Source organism: Limanda limanda, chromosome 2, assembly GCF_963576545.1.
Source record: "Limanda limanda chromosome 2, fLimLim1.1, whole genome shotgun sequence".
Lineage (NCBI taxonomy): Eukaryota > Metazoa > Chordata > Actinopteri > Pleuronectiformes > Pleuronectidae > Limanda > Limanda limanda.
The window spans coordinates 22,128,489-22,148,506 of record NC_083637.1 but is presented as its reverse complement, the minus strand read 5'-3'; the positions used below and the strand labels follow the sequence as shown (position 1 = coordinate 22,148,506).

Sequence of the window (20,018 nt, the reverse complement as noted above, 5' to 3'; positions counted from 1 at the left end):
CCTAAGATTCAGATGTTTTGGGGAAATGTAGTTAAATGTCTATCACGGCTGCTTAAAAATAATATTCCACTGAGGCCAAAAATATGTATACTGGGAATCCACCCTGAGGACTTTGACAGAAAAAAGAGGCAAACGAAATTGATGATCTGAGACTTCTCCATGCAAGGAGAATGATTGCTTCATGTTCGAAAAATGTAGAACCACCATCACTTGAAATGTGGGAAAGGGAGCTGGTGACAGGTCTCGGGCTGGAGAGGTTGACATATATGGTTAAAGGTAAACAGGAAGAATTTGTTAGTATTTGGGACTCATTTATGTCTCTTCTGGCAAACAAATGACTGAAAAGGAAATGTTAGAAATAATGAGTGAATTTTCTTTTTTCAGTGAACTATCCCTTTAATCCCTGTGTTTAGAGAAAGCACCAGGGCAGTTCAAACCCTCTCTCTCACTCTGTCTATACCACTCACTAATAGGCTGCGTTCACAAACAAGCAGGCAGACTTTAGGATACACTCTCTAATTCCCCCTGTGTTTAGTCAAATTACAGACTCATCCTCATTGACTGGCCGATCAACCAATGAAGCTAAATGCTCTAAATTAACACTGATTTCCTTCTTCACTGAGATGGAACAGTCCACCTGCTCACAACAACAATCCCCTACAACCTCCCCCTGTGGTCCGTTCTTCATGTTGCCATGCCAACAAGGATCTGAGCACCTCTGGATGCTCCAGTCACGAGTCTTCTTCTCAATTTCACACATGTACACACACAACATTAAAGTTGATTCAGTATTTGAAAGAAGGTGTGTCCTCATGATCCATACTAAATTATGAAGTGAACCTGTGTTTTATGTATTAAAAGATAAGGCAAAATGTTTCTCACTGTCAAAGCCATTTGTCAATTTCTTTTAGTCTTGTTCTCCCTGTCCACAGGCCCGCTTCTTTATCTGTGGACAATCCCCCTTTAAAGAGAAAATCATACAAGTATGTATGTATGTGTGTTTATATGTATGTATGTATATACAGTGTGTGTATATTTATGTATGTATGTATATACAGTATGTATGTATATATTTATATATTTATGTATGTGTGTATGTATATACAGTATGTATATATATATTTATGTATGTATGTGTTTTTATATTTATGTATGCATATATGTACTGTATGCATATATGTATGTATGTATGTATGTATGTATGTATGTATGTATGTATGTATGTATGTATGTATGTATGTATGTATGTATGTATGTATGTATGTATGTATGTATGTATGTATGTATGTATGTATGTATGTATGTATGTATGTATGTATGTATGTATGTATGTATGTATGTATGTATGTATGTATGTATATATGTGTATATATATCTATTTATGTATGTGTTTTTATATGTACAGTATATATGCATATATATGTATGTATGTATTTGAACGACAGCTGTGACAAGGACCTGTTTATTCTAACAAAGCGGTGATGCTGCCCTCTTGCGTTCAGCTTCAGACTTGACTTAGAAATTAGAGACACGTCTGACCGTGTGACGTCATGCCCTGTGGCTTGATGGGAATTGCAGTCAGATGGATTCAGTACTTCCTGCTTTGACAAGGAAGACCAAGACATTTCGCTGAAAAGTAGTTTTCCTGTGGAGCCACAACCCGTGGAAGAGACGGAAGCGAGCTCACACTCAAAGTAAGTTTGTTTTTCAAAGGATTGGATCTGTTTCCTCAGCAGAAGGGAACTGACCTCGTTTTAAACAAGCAACAGCGAAGTTTAGTCCAAGGAACAAAGGTGAGCTCAGCTCTTATTCTCATGGAAGGACATGGAAAATGACTCAGAACCAGTTGTCTCGTTTCTATTATGAATCATGTATAACTTCTAAAAATCAAAGTGTGTTGTTGTCAAAGACTCGTTTTGACTTCACATCCTGATACTAACTCACACTAAATAGGTTTAATTCACCGGTGTCTGATTCGAGAAATAAGCTCTTTGTTCAATCTATATAAACTTAATTAATATTCTTATAGTTATCATTCACTACCTTTTCTTTATTGAACTTTAAAATGTGTTGAGTTTTTTGAGGATGTGACAAAAATCATTGAGAATGATTGAGATAAATAAATAACAATAGTAAAATATGCAATAAATAAAACAGAAACAAAACAAAAACAGCCATGGTTACAAGTGTTTATTTTCTGAGAAGGATCCATGAAAGAATACTGTCTTGAAATGTGTATCAGTTTCAGACTGTGTCATAAATCAATATATTTTCTTTCAGTTTATTGATAATATACATTTTCAACTACTCTGAGCTGAAAGTTCAATTGTTTCATAATATATATATATATATATATATATATATATATGTCTTTATTCAATAATTTCAAACCACTGTAAAATAGTCAGGGTTCAGAGACTTCATTTAATTGAATTTACTAAACTTTTCTCCATCTCAGTGGCAGTTTCAGCCTCTGAACATATGCAAATCAATAATACATATCAAACAATTTCCATACGTATATGGAAATATTTCATTAGGGGAACTGGTCAGCAATGGAAATCAGCAAACCAGGAAGGATGTTTTTGACTAGAATATGTATTTTTATCAAATAAACTTTAAAAATACAAAACAAATCTCATTCAAATGAAATGCAGACGGCCCCTGGTCAAACAGTCACTTTCTCATGAAGGGATTTCGTGCTGGAGTTCGGGATGAATTCTTGCACCGAACACTTTCCCTCTGTCCTTGAACGTTTAGCGCTGATGCGACTATTTCGACTGAATTGGGTCTTTCTGTCCCAGACAATGTCGCCTTGAGAAAACATAGATTATTAGACATGGACACAACAACTCTTATGAGGCCATTAAGTTCCAGACAGAGCAAGCACTCCTGCACCAAGGCCACCACAATCGTGTCCTCTGCACAACCCGGAAATTGCTTTTATTGGAATGTGACTGCGGACAGTGAGAAGACTGACATGGTTTTATTTACATATTATATGTACGTGCCCACCATTCTGTTCTCTTTTCCTCCAAACGTTCCTCCTTCAGATGTCCTTGATGGAGCGTGGGGCCGTCCGGCCAATTACGGCAGTGGCGTGGACCTCCAACAACAGCACCTGCCCCAAAGACTTCATCATGGTAGGAGCAGAGATGTAGAATAAAGGTTTTATACAGTTGGTTGTACACAATTCTTCTCTGGAGCCACTGGAATTCCATGTTAGACCATTTAGCTTCAAAATAAGGAGGAGGAGTAACGTGAGAATTACCAAATCTTCCATTCCTTGCTCTAGTGACAGATAAAATGAAAGACCTGCTCCCTCTCTCTTGCGGATTATACACTAAAAACTCAAGAGTGGTGTATTTTATAAGAGATTATATCTGAAGGGAAAGCGTGTTGCAATTGTTTCTTGTGCTTGTAACAAAGGTGGTTCAGTATTTCACAAATAGAGAAAAGTTTCGATTTTTACACTAGACTGAAATGAAGAAAAGATTAGATGCAGCCTTACATTGGAAGTTAAAGTGTAAACACACACTGACTATGTTTACATGCACAACAGTAATCTGACTGTTGACCTTATTCTGAAGAAACCATTATTTCTATAATCATGTTGATATGAGTCACTAATAGAACATTTCATATATATTCATGTTACACAGCATAGTCTGATAATAACATCAAGCAGTTGGCAACCTCTGTGCATTTCTCAGTGAAACACAAATCCGTTTATTGCCAAGTAGGTTTACACATACATGGAATTTGCTGTGGTGTGTTTGTGCATTTATAATTATAAACAAAAGTTGTACTGTAGATAGAGGGTGTTTACAATGATATGTCAACAAGGTCAAATACTAAGAACATGGAGTAACAGTTGACATAAAAATGTAATCAGACGTAGCCGTACACTTCACGTATGTCACCTTTTGTTTCAATGAGATGTAAACTTGACCTTTAGAAACACACTGGTTGTTTAAATGTTCCATCAGCTGACCGTAAACTTCCTCCTCAAAACATCCCGACAGAAAAACAAGTATGTTCTGCAGCCGCTCAATGTAAAAGTCTCATGTTATCACTTGAATGAGCTACATCGACAATCTATAACGTCATAATTGTGTTCTTAATGGCACCCATCGGTGCAGGGTTGGTTTTTATCTTCTCTTCAAGTGGACTGAACACATTTTTGTTTCTTTATTCCTGCTTGCTCTCTTTCAATTTAAAGAGATATGTATATGATGACAGATGTTTTATGTGTCTCACTGCACCCCCCTCTCGTCTCTCTCTCTGTCCCTCTGCAGATCAGCATCACAGAAGACGGGTCAGCGGCGAACTTCACACGCAGCTTTGCGATAAAGTCTGGATATTACCTCTGTTACAGCAAGGTAACGGTTAATCCGGTCAATAAGAGACTTTTCATAACCATATTATTTTTGTCTTGTATGTATTTGTGTTACCTTTGTTCTGTGCACTTGTCGTACACACATGGCTGAGTCTCTCTCTTTTTATAGGACTTGACGGGCGGTATGGTGGTTTCAGACATTCAGCTTCTCTCAGACAAAGACACAATTCCTCATGGTTACTGCTTCATCGCAGAGCACCTTGAAGCGAGTGAGCGGGCGCACACACCAACACGTTTTACATACACATACCTAATATTTATGGCAGACTGTAAGATTGTGTCTGATGTACTTTTTTTTTAGATTGTTTAAATGTTCTCTCTTTAGTAGCTTTTATATGTGCACTGAACTCTGGGCCGAGTGAGCACATGTGAGAATACAGCAGGAAAATGTGTGGAAAATTCACAGCATGGGCGTATTGATGGACGCAAAAAAATTAAATAAAACAAAAGGAATACAAATAACCTAAAACCTCATGTCCTGCCTCCTGCATGCTCTACCCACACGCCTGAATGCTCTGGACATTTCCCCCGGACAATCCCCTGTTGTGTTCTCAACATGTGAAAGGCAAACTCTGGAACATGTCCCGAGCCAATTTTCCTGACTTTTTCTAGAGTTAGTGTCTGAAAATGTTTTTTTTCTGTTTGTGTCAGAGGCCTGCGTCTCTAAGAAGAAGCGGGTGTGCATGCGTGTCGTCCCAGTCGGCAGCGTGGACACAGCCGTGCTGGACATCAAACTGACAGCCAAAAGCAAAATGATGCTGCAGCATTACACCTACGCAGGGTTGGTGGCACACGCACTCAAACCTTTGACTTGCACCGGTTGTATCAATGCATTTCTTTAACCCCATCGACAGAGATGAGTTATTTTCTTCTCTACTGTACGTTTATCAGTGTATCATCACATGTGTTTTTCCCCACAGAGAAATCAATGGTTACGTGTTGTGGTGCAGAAAGGGACCTTTTTCCAACCCCATGCCTCAAGCCAAACCACGCAGTGTGTCCTTGGACATCCGCAGACTCTCCCTGGATCAAACGTTTCCTCCCCAGCCCCTCAGACCCAGGTATGATACTTTTTATAAGATAAGAAAACAAGTGAAAGGTGTTTGAAACCTCACTATTTGACCAAAAAAATCAGAGCGCATGCATTATTATTTTGTTCTTGCCAGTAATATCTTTCGGTTTGTTTCAACAGCAACCCCCCTCCACAGCCGCATGGTAAAGTGAGTCAGAGACGTCACACCCTCCAAATCAAGGACAACTTGGACAAACCTGCTGACAGCAGCCTCCAGGGAATCACAGGTACTCAATACTGTAATGGATGTGTCACAGTTTGTCACTGGAGGCGGCCCACTCACACTGTGCTGTAACCCCCCCTCACTCTCCACAGCTCTCGATGGAGTTCCTTTCAGCCTGCACCCAAAGTTTGAAGCCCAGGCGAATGGGACGGTACGTTTGACATTTTTCAACAATGTTTGATGGATTCCATTCCAAGTGTTGTGGTCACTTTATCTCTCACTCTGACCTTTTTCACCTCAAGTGTAATTACGTAAACATGTGCTGACACTTCTTTCTCTGTGTTGTATCTCTCTCTCTCATAGGCTCTTCAGCTGAACTCTCAATTAAACAACATTCGTATAAAGTCTCTCCAAGACATTGAAAATGAGGTAGGCTCACATGTGACCCTTCATTTCAGCCAAATTGTTGAGAACATATTGTTCTCACCTCTCTCACGGACAGATTTTCACCACACTTGTTGGGATTGTTACTTGGAAGGGAGGTGTTCTCTATATTTTGGTCACGGTCAACAAATGTATAGTCTGATAATATATATGTCCCAATTAATTCATACATAGCTTAAAAAAATTAATTTATAGATTTCATTTCTGCCCATAGGACTATACACATGACCTGAGGCATAAATAGATAGAAAAAATTATTTCATAAATTAGCTCAGATGTGCTTTATCCCCCTGTGACCCTGAAAGGATAAGAAGTCAGGAAATGAAACTATATAGTGAAGTAAAGCATTACTTTGCATAACTTTATCAACCAATGAGATCAGAGCCACCATCTACAGCTAATTTACATTTACCAATTGTTCGTCATCATATGGTTCAAAAGAGATGTTATGATGATGTCATTATAACATGGTGTGAACTGGAAACTTTTGTATGAATGTAACTGTGGTATTTTTTTTTTAGTTTAACTACACATTTGCTGTGGAGGAAATTGCTGCCAAGAGGACCAGGCCATCTCTGCCAGCAGGGGGCGTCCCATCAGATCAGTGATCTGCACTTAAGTCAACACAACAATATCAGGGTTTCATGTTATACTCTGGTCAAATAATTTTTTTGAAGGATGATATCTCATCGTGGTACACAGTACAGATGAAGGATTATCCTACTTACATTTAGATTTATAATATTAGGCTTTAAAGATCATCATTTATCATAACGGAGCCGCTTGAAGGGTCATTGAAGAGCACTACTATTCTGAATGACAGAGTCACTTGATCATTTCAGATGTCAGGTCATGCTTTTTTTTTTCATCTTTCATGAAAGGAAATGCCTGTTTGAAAGAGATTATGCATATCATCATATCGTCTGAACACATGTTTACCTTTTGTAAGAATGCAGCCTTTAAAGATGTTATGATGTTTATTATGTAATGTATCTATGAACCTGTAGAGTATCTGCTGTGTACCTGCTGCTCATCTGCAGCGTTAAGCCCATCTTCACTTTTACTAATGTAATCATCGAAAAATGAGAATTGTTAAAAATGAAGAATGCACTTGCCATTTATTAAAGATGTGTTCTCCTGCTCTGTTGTGAATGCTGCCCGCGTGGAGCTGTAACACTACGTCAGTGCTTTGTGGATGAGCTCTGCTGCATCTGATAATCTGCAGATAGACTAACATATCTAAATGTAGGATGTGGTGCATTTCTTGTATGATTATCAGGTTTGTACTACTTAAAAAAATTTCCTATTTTAAAGTTGTAAGGAGGAAAGTTATATATGTTACACTTTGTGTTTGTCATACTTAAAGATGTGGAGAAAAGGGGAGAGTATCGTTTTTTATAAATGTGGGCGGGATCAAGGACCAAATGTTTGTATATCTTATCTTCTTGTATTATCTATAATATATTTTTGTTGTAGTTTTTATTACAGTGTTCTAAAGTTTTATTGCATGGGGAAAAAATAAAATCCTATGAAACCCTACTTCAGGTGTGTTGGTTTTTACACACAGCTTTTTTTGTCAACCAAGTTTTCTGCATTGAGGCAGATTTTCTTCTTGAAGACTAGGAGAAACTCAGACACGGGTTGACATGTGGATTGTGGACCGGCAGTAGGCAAGGAGAAGAGAAACAATACAAGTACCTCTTTGGAAAATATTTATTATCGTAGCTCGTACTGAAGACAAAGAAAAAAGTGAGGAGTGAGCATGTACTAAGTTTCTTTTCAAGGCTTTGCGTCAGTTCTGTTTGCACATTAGTACATTGGAATTAAAAGAGAAAAACCTCAACATCCCACTGAGGAAAACAGGCCGTCCAGCAGGTGGACGAGGGTGTCCTGCTAAGTCCTCTTCTCAAGAATGTCATGTCTCAGGAATGCCTAGAGGGAATGTCTTCAGTTTTGGCACACACATTGACTTTGCCTTAAGGTTGTACTGATGAGATTTTGGTGATCAGAGATAATAGCTCACTCCGACCTCACCAAACACACAAGGAATTCATTCAATAATTAAATTTAACACAAATGTTGAATAAGGTAAAATGACGAGGTGCTGACATTACATTTTATATCCAGGTCAACTCCACTGTGATTTCATTATTTTCGATTCACCTGTGATGAAGCTCACATATCAGTCCTCTGTAAAAAAAAAAGTAGTCACTGAAGTAAGACATGAAAATGATTCACTCGATAAATATTAGTTTGACATCAATATATAAAAAACTTACCTTACACACTTAACCTTAGATACAAAACTTTTATTAAAGTTCTTGAATTCTAAATTCTTCAGTACATGCACATGTATGCATAAAACCATGAGCCTGTAACTTTTAGTTCAAAAACATGTTTATTTTATTTCTATATTTTTATTTTTGAGCATGAGCACTAAATCAGAGGAGCCTCTGAAGGAGATTATAATCTCTAGATATATCAGACCAGTCACGATGAGAGAGAACGGGTACATTACAGTAAGTAAGAGGTTGTGATAATGATTCAGTCGAAAAGATCAATCAAAATAAATCCTGTCTGTCCCTGTACACATAGATTTTACACTCCAATTAAATAATACAAATATATTTTAGGATTTGCCATTTTTCTTTTTTTTAATTCAGGGTTATTAACTGAAAATTGCAGTATTATTAATTTTAGATCCATTCTATTCATTTTTCTACTATAATCTAAACATTGGCTTCACTGACAGGTTGACACCTGTAGGAAATGTAGCCCTACAGTTTTCACAGGTCTTTACCATTTTGACAATATTTGTCCACGTCAGTGCAGTAATCCACGTTGTTGGATACAAACGTTTTGGTGCAGTACTGCCACCTGCTGCCCATTGCTGGTCTGTTCATGCTGTTTGCTAGAAGACATTACCTCATCGTCTCCCTCCATAACTAAATGTTCCAACCTGGAATTGAATTCACCTTTTTATCAATAATCTATTTTTCAGTTTGCAACTTTCGTGATCAAGGAGCAAAATGGGCATTGCAAACTACAACTTTAAACAGTTTTGTGCATTTTAGGCAACTAAAGACTAAAAATTATTGAATAATATATTGCTTATTTCAAGTTACAGTCATATTTCACTGCTGCTAAATTTAATTAATAATTATTTATTGTGTATAACAGGTTCTAACTGTAAAATTAAAAGCTAATTTTGATCGGGGCGAATTTATCTACCGGTGCAAAAAAAGCTCATTGGTCGTAACTGACAGACACACAAACAACCACAAAGACACGCAAGGTGACAACAAGGAGATGCAAAATGACCACAAGACAAAAAACACCCACAACACGGCATAAAACAATCACACACAAGAGGACCACATACAGACCAAAGACCACATTTTAAAACATGATGTTATGCAACTACAAATGAATGCATTATGTAAACAATGCAAGCTGTTCAGGGGATGGGGGCCTTTTATATGTCCACAAGATTAATAACATATTAGCAAACAAACTAACGTTAAATTAACTTATGTTATAACTAGCAGGGACATGAAGTGGAAATGTATGTAATACTTCAGGTTGAGAAATTTAAAACCTGTTATTACAAACAAATTATAACTGTTCTAATTACCATCTTTAGTAAACTTCCAGAATTAGAGTCATAGTGAAGATTCAAGCTGTTTATTGACACACTGGTTATACAAATGAAAACTTTATAAAACCAAAGCCTCAATAAAGTGGCTATAGAAGTAAAAGACAAAACAACAGAGAAATAAATATATTGCAACAGAATAAAAAGTGAAATTGTGAAATAAATATAGTATAATAAATAAGAACACTCAGTATGAAGATTTGATAATAGTCACACTTTTGTGAAGTTGAGCAGTCTCATTTTTGCAAACATAATACACACACATATATATATATACAAGTTGTATATCTCCGTGTATATATGTATATGTTAGTATAAACATGTATTTTTATAGAATGCCTGAGGTGTGTGAGGGTTTGATTTGTTGCAGCACATTTACACAGAGACGTTTGTTTGTTCTGCTTTCCGGAAAACGGTCTCTGATTCCAACCAGCTGTTTCCCGCCTCACACGGATCAGCTGCACACACACACACACGGAGAGAGTAGTAGGCGGAGGCAGCAGACACACACACACACACAGTGAGGCAATAGGCGGAGGCAGGAGGCCACACACACACACTGGAGGGAACCCCATCAGCTGTGGCGAGAAGCAACACAGCTTCAACTTACGTGTGTTTCTGGGACCGCAGCTGTCGACCGTCCACCCGCGGGGATCTGCAGCCATGCGCCGCTGAGGAGGACCAGCGGGAGATCCGTGCGGACCAGGACCGGGACCGGGACATCGCGGCGGAGGAGCAGGGAGAGGACACACGGACACAACACGGGCTGGAGACGGTGAAAGCATGGAGTACTTCATGATGCCCACCGAGAAGATGTCCTCCTTGCAGCAGTTCAAGAAGACGGAGAAGGACGTGATCGGAGGACTGTGCAGGTGCGTGAGCAGCTCTGCGTGGCCCCGCGGCTCCATCGTGTCTGTCCCCCCGCGTGTGTGTGTGCGTGTGTGTGCGAGCTGCGGTCGGTCTCCGGTTAGCATGCTAGCTGTAAGCTCCTCCGCGGTGCCCGGGCAGCAGCCAGCCCGGGGGTTGTGAGGACATTAGCCCCTGGTTGTGGCAGCTGCCGCCGCCGGGCTCCTCGCTCCTCGCCGGGGGGGACACCCGGTGTGTCCCGCCCGGGTCGGTACCTTTAACCCCCCGCGGACATGTCCCAACTCCCCGGGTTCGTTTGGCCGCCGCTCGGCTCTGGAACATGTAACCCCCCCCCCGTACCAAATCAATACATCTGCGTCCAGCGGAGCAGCAACCACGTGGTGGTGAACGTGCTGCCGCCGCCGCGCTGCTGCGAGCCCGATCCCCGCCACTAAAGACTCGGTTCATCACACGGTTCTACTCGGTTTATTGCAGTAAAGTGGCGGATGGGTCGGTGTCGAGGGGGGGGGGGGGGGGAATAAGGATCTGGGGGAGCTGGTGGTTCAGCGTCGCTGTGAAGCTCCGGGGCTGCGTAGCGTGCTACCGTTAGCTTAGCCTGGCTAGCTCGCTGGCTGCCCGTGTTTTCCTGCCGCAGCGTGGACGTGCACACAGACTTATTCCCCCCCCACGCGAACCCGCTCGTTTCACTGACACTCGTGGTGTTATGAGCGGGCGTGTGTGTGTTAGCAGCAGGCTAACCACGACGTGCTAGCTCGGTTAGCAGGAGGAAAGCATTGTTCTCCATGATGCCAGGGGGCCTGCGGCTGCAGCGGAGTCACATTTCCCCGCTGCTGCCGCCGCTCAGGTGCGCCCCCTGCGGCCACGGTGCAGGTCTGCAGCTCCTGGCGCCTCCAGCTGTCAACAGCGCATTTCGTCCCCTGCAGGAAACCAGACACGCTTCCACATGTGGCTGTTTTCTAGCTGATCGATCGGAAGCGATGATTTGTTTATTTATTAACAATAATGAACAACAATCCTCGCAAATGTTTAGTGTCAGGAAGTAGAGCAAATTGACTTGAAGGAGAGAAAAAAACTCAAAACCAGGTAAAAGACAAAAACATGAATACAAACAACCCATAAAAGAAAAAGATAACATAAATATACTCACGTGTGTGTAAGAGCCTGTTCACAGCTATACAATCAGGTACTTCATTATTATACCAATAATAGATATTATTTGATTTTTAATTGTTATTTTTATGAGTTGCACAGCCCCCATTTCAAGTCAAAGTCCTCCACCTTATCAAGTGAATCTGAACCATTGTTTTAAACATCCTCGTGAAGTGAGCGTGTGTTCAATTAATCATCTTTCATGGTTGGTTAATTTAACCCCAATATTATATTTTAAATGTTGCAGCCACCATGAAGGGTTTAACCAGCAGATGTGAATATTGAGGAACTTTCTGCTAAAGACACAAGTACAAAATTTATCAATTTTAGTAACTTTTTGACATTGACAACGATTTTGACATTGTCTTGACCGCTGTCTGTGCTTTGAGTAACTTGTTAACACTTGCTCACTTGTAAACACACAGCTTTAAATCAAGTCAGACTCTTTAAATTTAGCTCTGAGGGCCCCCTCCCCCCCACACTGATCTTTTTGTTGAAGCAATCCGCTGTGGCCTCTGTCAGATGTTCATGTTCTAAACATCCCAGACCTGGTTTTTCAGGTTTGTTGTCTTCTTTTTTGCCTTAATGGTTCACCTATCTCCCAGCCTGAGTAAATATGTTAAGAGATGGTATTGCCACCATAACATCCAACCTCGTGGGGTTAGGTGAGGGAGAGGGCACAGAGTTCAGTCAAACTCAGAAGACCTCCATGCAGCTCGCCCGAGGAATGTAGAGAGTTCAGGAGTGAGGTCTGTTAAAGCCCCAGGTTAAAGGTTCTAAGTGTCAGAGATTGCATGTGATTATGAGCTTTATTGTGGTAGAGCATCAGTTTGACCAATCCAGGATTTGTCTCTGCTTTTATCTGGTGAGCTACAACAATAAGTTAATTTAAAAACATTTTAAACTCCATAATTGAAAATATTTCAGTTTAGTTTATTAGAATGCAATTACTTCCAGCTGTTTTGAAAATAAAAAACATTTGATGGTTTTCGGTTCTCAAGTTTAACAAATGGTTGCTTATCTAAATCGTACATTATAGCAGACAGAATGTTTTGGGGTTTTGGACTGATGACTAAGCAAAATACGAAAGTCAATAATGTTACTGTAGGCCAATTTTTTAGTTGACAAACTGTTCCTTTATTACCAAGCAATCTAGTAAATAATATTTCAAAAAATGTAAAAAGCCGTCTGATCAATACTTAAGAAGTTCCTTCTTTTTGATGCACTACCTCATGCAAATCTGTATGATATTTCCATATTTTATTTATAACAAGATTATGTAAACAAGGAGCTTATACAGCCTCATCTGGAACCACTCTTGCATGGACAGAAAAGTGATCATGTTTCTCTTTCTGTCCTCAGCCTGGCCAACATCCCGCTCAGTCCGGAGACGGCCCAGGACCAGGAGAGACGAATCCGCCGCGAGATCGCCAACAGCAACGAACGCCGGCGAATGCAGAGCATCAATGCCGGCTTCCAGTCCCTCAAAACACTCCTGCCCCACACAGACGGGGAGAAACTCAGCAAGGTGCCAACACTTTACTTTTTGACGGTGTAGATCATTGCTCAGGATGATGAATCTTTAGAAGCTGGGGCACAGGGGTCATTGGTCTTGATTGGAGTCTCCTCTCTGCTTCAGCAACAGTTTTGTGAGTCTTTAACGTTAAATGTCCTTGTGCTGCTCTTTTCATCCCTGCCAGGCGGCCATCCTGCAGCAAACATCGGACTACATCTTCGCCTTGGAGCAGGAAAAGACTCAGCTCCTGGCACAGAACAACCAGCTCAAGCGCTTCATCCAGGTAATAGCCGGTGCCTTTTTTTCCACCTTTGTATCTCCATGTGGATCAAACCAGGTTGCTTTATCCCATCATATATACCGTACATTACCACTAACAACTTTTTCCATCCACTGGCAGGTTTAAACTTGTTCACATGCACGATATAGTAAAACTGCAGAGACTTAACTTTGTTGTTTTTTACCTTAGGATTTGCTTTTTGAGAATGCATCTCAGCCGTTTCAAACAAAGCTCTCTTTCAAAAGTATTTATGTTGTGGCCAAAAGTTTGTAGTATGCACGTTGACTCTTTTAAATTGAACTCTACATCGTCTCGGTGTCCTTTCAGGAGTTCAGCGGTTCGTCACCAAAGAGGAGGCGAGCGGAGGAGAAGGATGAAGGGATCGGCTCTCCAGACACTCTGGAGGAGGAGAAGGTGGAGGAGCTGAGGAGGGAAATGTTAGAGCTGAGGCAGCAACTGGACAAGGAGCGCTCGGCTCGTATGCAGCTGGAGGAGCAGGTGAGACTTCATGACTCATATCCTGTTCTAGTTCTTTATTCGGCTAAATTGCTCTCAAAAGGTCCTCAGCATTTATTTCAGTAGTGAAGAAGGACGTAGATTTAACAAAAGACGGTACGTTTGTGATTCTAAGACTAACTTCTGGATCTGATCCGTGCTCATGGTTTGTGATGCTTTGTTTCTGTATCCATTGTAAATTGAAGCTGAAGGCCACATGTTGAGGATCAAGACAACCATAACCCATCCTCTTCCTACTGAGCTTCTATTCCAAATGTAATGTTTACATTTCAAAACAGACAATTGCTCAAGCTTCAGTTCAGCTAGAAATTAATCAGAAGTGGGGAACATAGAAAGAGGAGGAAACACAGATGGAAATTAAGTCCACATCTTTAGGTCACAAACATATCTTATCTAGATGTCTCACTGGATATTAGATGCCAACATATACAAACCAGTTTTTCAGATAAAGCAGCCATTTTTACCCTACGTGATCACCGGTCCCCTCTGACCTGGTGGGACCTGTTGGTGGTGAAAGATTTACCTGTCCACCAGCCAGTTCCTGGCACCCAGCTCACATCCTGGATCTACCTGAACAGCAGGTTACCACAGAGGCGACTCAATAGTTGGTAAAGACAAACAGAAACCTTAACGGGCACTGAAAGAGGAATGTAAACAGAGGGTAAGATGCCGGAGTGAGATAATTCTTAAATAAGCAGGGAACATTTTACTATGTGTGTTAATCATACAATGAAGGTCCCATTCTTTTTTTTTACACTTAGATCTGAATTGAATGCTTGTCTATCTTATTGTGTGAGGGGTAGCGAAATGACACAGGACTCCAAAAAATGTAGCATTGCAAAGTTATTCACAAGAAGGCGAACATTCTTCTATTTGTTCCAAAAGTTTGCGGTTCTGAAATGGAGTCGAGCAGTGAGGATGACTTTGAAAATATTAGGTCCATCCAATCCTGATAAGCCGCAGGGAACAAAGAGGATGTCATCCTGTGATCAAGGAGCTGGGAATCTTATCTTGCACGCTTCCAAGTCTATTTCTGGTTGTCAGTGGTCCAGTTTGATGCACCACCAGCCCTGAGACCATATATTAAAAAGATGAAAACAAACATCCATAATCCCAAACAACTCTGGATGCATTTTGCAGAGGTGAAAAAAATGCAGCAAATCAAACCTGTAGGTAAAACATTAATAGCAGTGAAAAGCCAAGTGTGTAAACGTGATTGTTGGTCTTAATATTTTAAGACGAAAAACTAGCGTTAATCGTTTTAATTCCTATCAATCAATTGTTATATTTGCTAGGTTTTTATGTATATTTGCTCAGTAATTTAAAGGCCATGAAAATGTGAGCTGGTCTTAAGTGGTTTGATATAATAATCATACCTGTGTATTTTGTGTGTGTGCACAGGTGCGCTCTCTGGACACCCAGCTGCACCCAGAGCGCCTGAAGGTGATCACCCAGCAGGTGGAGGAGGAGCAGGCGAACATCCAGAGCCAGACGCTGTTACGGCTGCAGCAGATCCACGCTGCCGACCGGCGAACACCCAGTCCGCAGGTTAGAGCCGTCAACACACACAGGAAAGACACAAGGAAAAATGCATTTTTATTTTAACTCATTCATATCTTGTCTGTCCTCCAGGTGCTGGCTCCTCCCACTCACCCTGCCCCAACCCATCACGCCACAGTCATCGTCCCAGCTCCGACACTAACCCAGCACCCCCACCATCACGTCAACGTGGTGACCATGAGCCCGTCTGTCCACACCAGCACTGTCTCCACGTCCAGACAGAACCTGGACACCATTGTGCAGGTACGTGTTTGTTGCACTCTATGGGGAAGTTCTAAAGGGTATTGTTTTTCTTTTACTCATGTGTGATTGGGTGCTAGTTTGTAAGGAAGATTACACACAACAAATGGACTGATTACCACAAAACTCTGTGGAAGGAGGGGCTAAAGGTCAAGGGAGAACCCATTAAATGTAGGTGTGGATCCGAATCATATAATGAGGAAACACATGGGGAAAAAATCTGGTACATTTATGGGACTGAATGTAAGGAGACTTTTTTTAATCCTGGCATTTGTAGTTACCATTCTAGTTTTTATTATTTACTACTCAAAATATTTGTTTTCACCTGAGCTCTGTCTCTGAGTGGAGTGAAACTTTGCCCCATCCATCAGTGTTTTCCCTTGTCTCTCCTCTCAGGCCATCCAGCACATCGAACGCACTCAGGAGAGGAGAGCCAGCGCCGAGGACGATCAGAGAAGAGCCGTCATTGTTAGCCCCGCCCACGCGGCCATGGACACCGCCTGCTCAGACACAGACACCGACACGGAGGGAGAGGACTGCTCAATGAACTGATCCACCCCCCCAAACAGACACACACACACTCTCTCTTTCTCTCACAAACACTTAAAATGCCTACTCACTGTAAAATTCCCTCCAGGAGCTTGACTACTTTTTTTAAAAGAGAATTTGTCTTTGGCATTATCCAAACTCCTACATCCAGTGGTTAAGCTCAGTGTCAGTCTTGTACTGTAAAATCTCTGAAGATTGAAAACATAGGATGGTCAGCGTGCGCAGGAGGCCCCCCCGTGGGATTTCTCGAGGCGGTCTTTTATTGTCTGAGCCGGTCTGTCGCTACTTGAAAACGTTAGGGTCTCCGCTCGTAAGCAGCTATCACTCATTCGTCTGCCCTTCTTTTCTGTGTTGGTGTGTGCTACCGTCACAGCATCAGTTACCCGTCGTCTCTGGCACGCTGACAGTATTATTTGTGCTACATGTAAATGGGTTTAGTGTAACGGAGAGTTGAATGTAACGACACAATAAGCAAGCAGCTCTTGATTCTGTAAAGGGATATGAAGCTGCAGTTATTTCTTCCCCTGTCTTGACCTTTTTTGTCTTTATTCCCCTTTATTTCCTTTTAAACCCAAAAAACTACAACAGAGGGCATTTCAAAATTTAAACTTTTGGGGAAAAAATACACTTAATCGCAAAGTTAAATTGAGGAAACATGGAAATAAATTCCATCAGATTTACTTGAAGAAAAAAGCCCTTACAAAATAAGCTTTTGAACAATATACATGAATCATCTTTTGGTTATAATGTTGTCCACCTGTTTGTTAACCTTTTTCCTTGTCATTGTTACTGAATGTTTAAGGTTAACGTTTTGTTATAATGAGATTAACAACTAAAATTGGAGGTTTGGAGGCCTTCACATGAATTAAGAACTGTTTCAACCGCAGTCGGCCCATTCATCTGGTATTAGCTGGTGATGGTGGTTGTAGCTCCCCTGACTAAAAAACAAAAAAAAAAAATAGAACCAAATTTTGGTTTGTGACTTGAAAACATTTACCAGCATTTTGTAACCGACTGGCGTTGATTTGTAATCAATTTCATACAGTCCCACTGAATACAGTTTTGTGAAAATGTAAAGTTCGGCTGATGTTGAAAATCTGAAAAGCAGATTTTGAGGATTGACATGCGAACGAAGCATGAAGGCTTCCAGTGTTCCCTCCAGACTTCAGTCTTAGCTTCTGCTCTTGGTTTGTAGATTTTAGTGACTATGCACTAGAGTTTTTTGCTATTTATGCAAACCTATCTTCAGTCCATTTGTCGGTGCCATTTATACACAAGGTGAAGTTATCTATGCACCGTTGGTAGGTGTGTACATTACACCTACAGTACATGTATGAAACTTGATATGCTTGTATCAAAGAATGTAGGTGTCTCTTCATGCAAGGTGATTTGTCAACCAGGTGCTCCACAGGCGAGCAGTGAACCCGAGGCCAGAACTATTACGCAACTTCAAACTTAATCATGTTTCCTGAATTTGTTGTTTCCATATTATGGAATTAAAGCAGGGGATCAGGGAGGATAGAGAAACGGCAGCACATTCTATGTTGAACATAATAGGTTCACTTCTCTCTGAACTCCATCCCAAAAGCATCACTTACCAGAAAACTGTCAAACAAGGATTCAGCAGCTGAAGTTATTAGTTATTAACTAAGCACGGTGATGATAGGTCGATGTATGTTGTCAGTGCATTAAATGCCCCAAAAAGCGCTCCTCCATCATTCAGACTGAAATATAAACCTAAAGGACTGAACTGCAGATTTCCCTCTACAAACTCCATGTCTCTGTTAATCGCACCGTGTCTGTCCACCTCATGTTTCGTCGTTTGTATTTCCCTCGGGAATCTGACTGGAAATCCCTGCTCCGGGCGTCTCTCCTGTCACACTCGATTTGATTCGCCGACTTGATGCTGTAAACATTCCTTTTCTTTGGATTTATATCTCGTCTTTTGATCTCTTTACGTCTTCTGTTGCCAATTGAATGCATGTTACTAATTGCTGTTTCCTCTTGTCTAAAGTGGGATTTTGTTTTGATATTTTTTGTTTATTTTTTATGGGTTTCCGTATTGTTTTTTTCTATAATCTCATGACTGATGTGTTCAGTGTGAAACCGTCTTGTGTGGACGCTTCAGTCGCTGACATCAGTTTCTATGTCTGGTTAGATTAGTGTCTTTCATGCCAAACCAGGAGGGAGGGGCTCATTTTGTTAAAGCGTTTGTTGTTCTGCAGACAGAAGTTAAACCACAGCCGGAGTGTAGCTGAGGTTTGTTGTTGGTCAGAAAAACACTTCTTTCTGTGCTTTGTGTGGCAGCACTGCTGTCGTTTGGTGGAACTTTGCGATATTTGATATGAAGCACTTGCTGTTCTGTACTGCCTGAATCAATGATGAGGAAGGCTGATTTTTTTTCTGCCATTTATTTTTTTGTAAGCCCTTCGCTGTGACGCAATTTCACATCTGTCTATTGTGTTCTGCTTTTTCTGACTTTTTCATTCGTTTGTATTTGTCCCGTTTTCCATTTTTCGGTGACAAGCTATTTTTTATACATTTTATTTGTGATTTTTGTTTTATTTTTTTCCATCTGTCCAGGTCGATGAGAAGCTGTTATATTTTGTTTATAAAAAAAAACTTGGGTAAAGAGACCTTTGTAAAGATGAAAAAAAAATAAAATTTGTACTTTTTTTATTACACCTCTTCTGAGTACTGGAGTTCTTCAGTTATACGTTTGACCTTTTCTGTCCACCAGGTGGTGATATTGAGCGGCCTCATTTAGCAGCACCTAGGGGAAGTTTGGATGTTTCAGAAGAGCGCACAACTCCACCAAGGCCCAACAGTCCACTTAGGCAACAAAATTTAAATCCACTAGATCTGTATTTTTATTTTGATCTGCACCAAATTGCACACATTTGTAAATATTAGCACACTAAACAAGTCAGAACTTTTTCATTAATATCCATAATTTCTCAAATCAGTGAAGCTGTTTTGAGTTTTTATGTGAACTTGGTAACAATCAAACAACCACAAACATAACTTTGTTAGCGGAAAAAACTACAATGGAAACTCCGCCAAGGCCCAACAGTGGCCTTATTTGAATCAAGCTACACCAAATTGCACACACTCCGATATCAGTCCCCTAAATATGCTGTTTTTTTTCCCCCGGCAAATATCAAAGAATTCATCTGGTCAGTTTCTGGCCCTTTGTGTGGCTCTGCACCAAAATTGAAACTATCGAAATTTGTTCTGAAGTATTTGCGTAAACCTGCTGACAAGCCAACAAACGGAGGAAACCTCCTTGGCAGAGGCAGAAGACGCAGGTAACTGAGGCCTCATGTTGATCTCAAGTAAATTAAATATCTGTGATTGGGAAATGTTTTTATACACCAAGATTTGACTATGCTATGAAAGGGGGTGAAGTTAATAATGAATTAATGTGTAAATGTTGTACAGATAAGCTCATCAAAACAAAAGCAAACTCTCACTAAATATCATTTCTCATTTACAATGCATGTTAAAACCAGAACACTATAACAGATCCCACCAGTCTCTCCCTGTTTCTCTCTGCGCTCAACATTCCTGATTGGACCGGGCAGCTGCTGCGACACACAATGTCCGAT

The 20,018-nt window shown here is 40.6% G+C and overlaps 2 protein-coding genes across 3 annotated transcripts; both read left to right on the top strand.

Annotated features, from left to right (window-relative positions):
* Positions 1-1,597: 1,597 nt before the first annotated feature.
* mvb12a (multivesicular body subunit 12A) lies at positions 1,598-7,617 on the top strand. 2 transcript variants are annotated; one of them, XM_061088227.1, is made up of 10 exons: positions 1,598-1,694; positions 3,054-3,143; positions 4,299-4,382; positions 4,509-4,608; positions 5,051-5,180; positions 5,320-5,460; positions 5,592-5,698; positions 5,787-5,845; positions 5,998-6,063; positions 6,600-7,617. In XM_061088227.1, exons 2-10 carry the CDS (start codon positions 3,054-3,056, stop codon positions 6,684-6,686), a joined length of 864 nt encoding a protein of 287 aa, XP_060944210.1. In that variant the 5' UTR covers positions 1,598-1,694; the 3' UTR covers positions 6,687-7,617. The 2 variants fall into 2 exon arrangements, with proteins under 2 accessions (XP_060944210.1, XP_060944218.1); XM_061088235.1 differs by having other exon boundaries at positions 1,598-1,793.
* A 2,630-nt stretch (positions 7,618-10,247) lies between these two features.
* On the top strand, positions 10,248-19,027 carry LOC133028223 (transcription factor AP-4-like). The gene is made up of 7 exons (XM_061095419.1): positions 10,248-10,605; positions 13,112-13,277; positions 13,450-13,548; positions 13,873-14,043; positions 15,463-15,609; positions 15,694-15,864; positions 16,258-19,027. The coding sequence occupies exons 1-7, from the start codon at positions 10,517-10,519 to the stop codon at positions 16,411-16,413; spliced, it is 999 nt and encodes a 332-aa protein (XP_060951402.1). The 5' UTR covers positions 10,248-10,516; the 3' UTR covers positions 16,414-19,027.
* The last annotated feature ends 991 nt before the right edge of the window (positions 19,028-20,018 follow it).